The sequence below is a fragment of the Nanorana parkeri genome, unplaced genomic scaffold (genome assembly GCF_000935625.1).
Source record: "Nanorana parkeri isolate BGI_ZX_2015 unplaced genomic scaffold, ASM93562v1 scaffold312, whole genome shotgun sequence".
Classification (NCBI taxonomy): domain Eukaryota; kingdom Metazoa; phylum Chordata; class Amphibia; order Anura; family Dicroglossidae; genus Nanorana; species Nanorana parkeri.
The window spans coordinates 215,931-219,046 of NW_017306580.1; the positions used below are offsets into that span (position 1 = coordinate 215,931).

The 3,116-nt window shown below is 43.5% G+C and overlaps 1 protein-coding gene across 1 annotated transcript in view; it reads right to left on the reverse strand.

Moving 5' to 3' along the window:
- ZSWIM6 (zinc finger SWIM-type containing 6) overlaps positions 1-3,116 on the reverse strand; it is a 134,218-nt gene that overhangs the window by 2,155 nt on the left and 128,947 nt on the right. Inside the window, exons 13-14 of the mRNA XM_018557948.1 lie at positions 2,789-2,952; positions 429-510 (exon numbers count right to left, since the gene is read on the reverse strand). Of these exons, the coding sequence (XP_018413450.1) occupies positions 429-510; positions 2,789-2,952 (246 nt within the window). The remainder of the gene's footprint in view (positions 1-428; positions 511-2,788; positions 2,953-3,116) is intronic.

Sequence of the window (3,116 nt, forward strand, 5' to 3'; positions counted from 1 at the left end):
GGGGGGGGGGGACGACACAAAAAACCAAACAATCACCAGAAGCTTTTTAATTTTCCCACCAGGCATATAAAGTGGAACTCTAGGTCACAATTTGGAAAGTTTAGGAACTATTGGGGAAGGGTTTGAACCTCCCATTTTAATTGCCAGGTATCACAACTGGAAAGATAATCATTTCCTGCCCTGGTTACCACAAAGGAAGTTAGAGGAAGTCTGCGGAGGGAGTCACACACTACAAATAAAATCTTCCAAACCTCCATCCCTTTTACAGGCTATCCAAAACAGAATAACGTTTTGGCTGGAGTTGGACTCCCCTCTGCAGGTCAGATGTAGTAGGGACATGGGAGATCCCTGCTTCCAGCCACGATGGCAATCCTGATATATCTGCATGCACAGGAGAAGAGAATCAGACTCGTCTTCATTTTACATACCTACTTCAGTTGCACATGTCACTAGCCATCGTACCATTTCCCGACGACGCCAGTTTAAAGTGGATAAGGTCATACGCATTACCTGCAAGGCAAGAGACAGGTGAAATTACAGCAGGGAAAAGGTCTTTAACATGACACTCACACACAAAGTCATTGTACACATCCTATACCGAGCTGTATAAAATCCCACTGCCTAGACAATGGCCCTTTGTATCACTGAAGTGGATCATTTTTGCATTTTAGAACTTCCAATTCCAAGTTGTGGTGACTGAATTTAAGTTTTCCATCTTCAGGATTTTATTCCTTTCTCTCCTGGTGATCATGCCAGTAACTTTTCCTAGCGTGACAACACTAACTCGCTAAACTGCATCTATGAAGGAACAGTGTTGTCACCCTCGGCTGCTTGCTTCTGATCTGGACTACAGAATACCTCCCTTCCTCCAGAGGAAAGGTGTTCAGTAGTTCAGAGGTAAACTGGACAGGGCTGGTAATATTTATATTATTAGGAAAATAAGATATCACAGAAGATGCCATTTTTGCTTTTCGACCTTGGTAACAATTTGAGGTCTTAACTGTTTGTGTGCTGACCATTTTGCCATTTAGGAGTTAAACAATATCACTGTAGGCCATGCATCTTCTAGCTGATGTAGAAAGGCACAGATTTGGAACGGATTGTTGCTTTGGGCTGATGATACGTTTTAGGATTTGAGGGCAGTAGAGTCACTGTGGTGTCCGCTCACAAAGTTGCATGCGCACTGGATTTCTGGCAGGGACAATCAGGTTCTTCTCCCCACCAGACACTTATTGGACTGAGAACTCTTTCAATGTTATATTTAACAAACCAAAATGGAGCAGATAAGTTAATTACACTTAAAGTGCTATGAGTCACTGACCCTTAGGTTAGTAACCAGAAGAGTTCAGTCTGCAGAGTCACCAAACTTACACCTACCAGAAAATGCGAGGCGACTACACTGTATATACATCTTCATTATAAAAGCTTTATTGGCCTGATTCAGACCTGCTCCGCTATGGTACACCAAGGAGTTGACAGACGGAGCTCCTACTCCTGAATTCTCCCTCATGTATCTGACTGTTTAGGTAGATTTTATGACTCTGTGCCACAGTATGTATGACTAGTTTAGTACTCCGCAAGGTTCTTTATAGCCAGCTAGAATTCAGTCCCACTGCAGGATGCTTGGTATTGGAATTAGTTCAGTTCCAGCACTCCTGATGACACTACTAAAGAGCTGATAGACTGCTTACGGGTACATACTGTAAGTCTCAAGGGAAACAGGCCATGATTTCGTTTATACAACCTGCCTATTTTTAATGCAGGCTATTTACCACTAGGGAAAAGACCAAATTGATTTCACACACACTTTGGCAAAGCTATTAAGGATCCCATAGATAACCATTATGAGGAATCAATATTAAACTAAGCTTATGCATAGTTTCCATTCTCTATAGACAGGCACAGTCACAGTCACAAAGCATGACAATGAACACAAATGGAATGAAACATAAAACTGATCAAACTGGTTACTTTTTCTTTAGTTTTGGAAGGAATAAGGCAGTGTTTGGTTCCCTGTTTTTACTGCTGTCTATGGTTCTTGACGAGGATAATCCCCCATTCCCTGGTAGAGACAGGACAGCCAGGGCTTTGCTATCAGAACTAGGGATGCACCGATATATCGGCGGGAAATGGCACTTTTGGCTAAATGCCGAAAGTGCCACTTTCCTGCCGATACATCGGCACATCCCAGGTTTCTTTGCTGGGCGCTGCTCTGTGTCCCAGCGGGGAGGAGAAAGTGACAGCAGCGGGAGGAGAGCGCTGTAAACGGCCCGTGTCTCTCCTCCCACAGTCCGGCAGAGCGGTGTGTGGGCGGAGGCAGCCCGCGCTGTCACAGGAGGATGAGCTCTCCTCCCTACATTGCTCGATCAGCCTCCTGTGACAGCGTGTCAGAGAAGAGAGCAAACACTCAGCGATCAGTGATCGCCGAGTGTTTGTAGATAATTGAGGATATGGTATTGTTATTTTAAAAAGGGAAATATCAGGAGTCTGTTTGGACCCAATATTTCCCCGAAGCCCCTAAAAGTAAAGTAAAAAATAAAAATATTTCATAAAAAAATACAAAATGGTGTGTGTTTATGTATATGTGTATATGTATGTGTGTGTAATTACAATGGCCGGCCGGGAGCTTTACAGTCAAGCGTCTCTAGAGACGCTCGATTGCTTGTATCAGAAGCTGCCACTGCCGTTGCCGGTCCCGAGATCCGTTGTGCCCGATGCGGCCGGGACCGGCACGGCTCTGTGACAAGAGATCAAAGTCCAAATCACACCTCAGGCAGTGTCTACTAACCTGAAGGCCCAGCTCCAAAGATACTTTTAAAAGAGTTATATCTGGCAAACTGTCCATTAAAGTCGCAATTTTAAATGCATCCTGTGCAAGTTTAAATATGTGCGATGAGGAGTGGATGTTTTTCTGGATGGATTCTAACACTGTTTCCAGTCGCCTAACATCACCTGTTGGAGATAAAGAAATACATTACTGTAAACGCTAAGGGGTAACAGATTTAAGTTATGACATCATAGGAGTAAAACAATCAATTGTCCAGGACAGTTAGGGCAGAGATGGAAATCACACACACATTATATAGTTCGGTTAAAAAAAAAAAAAAATGAACAAA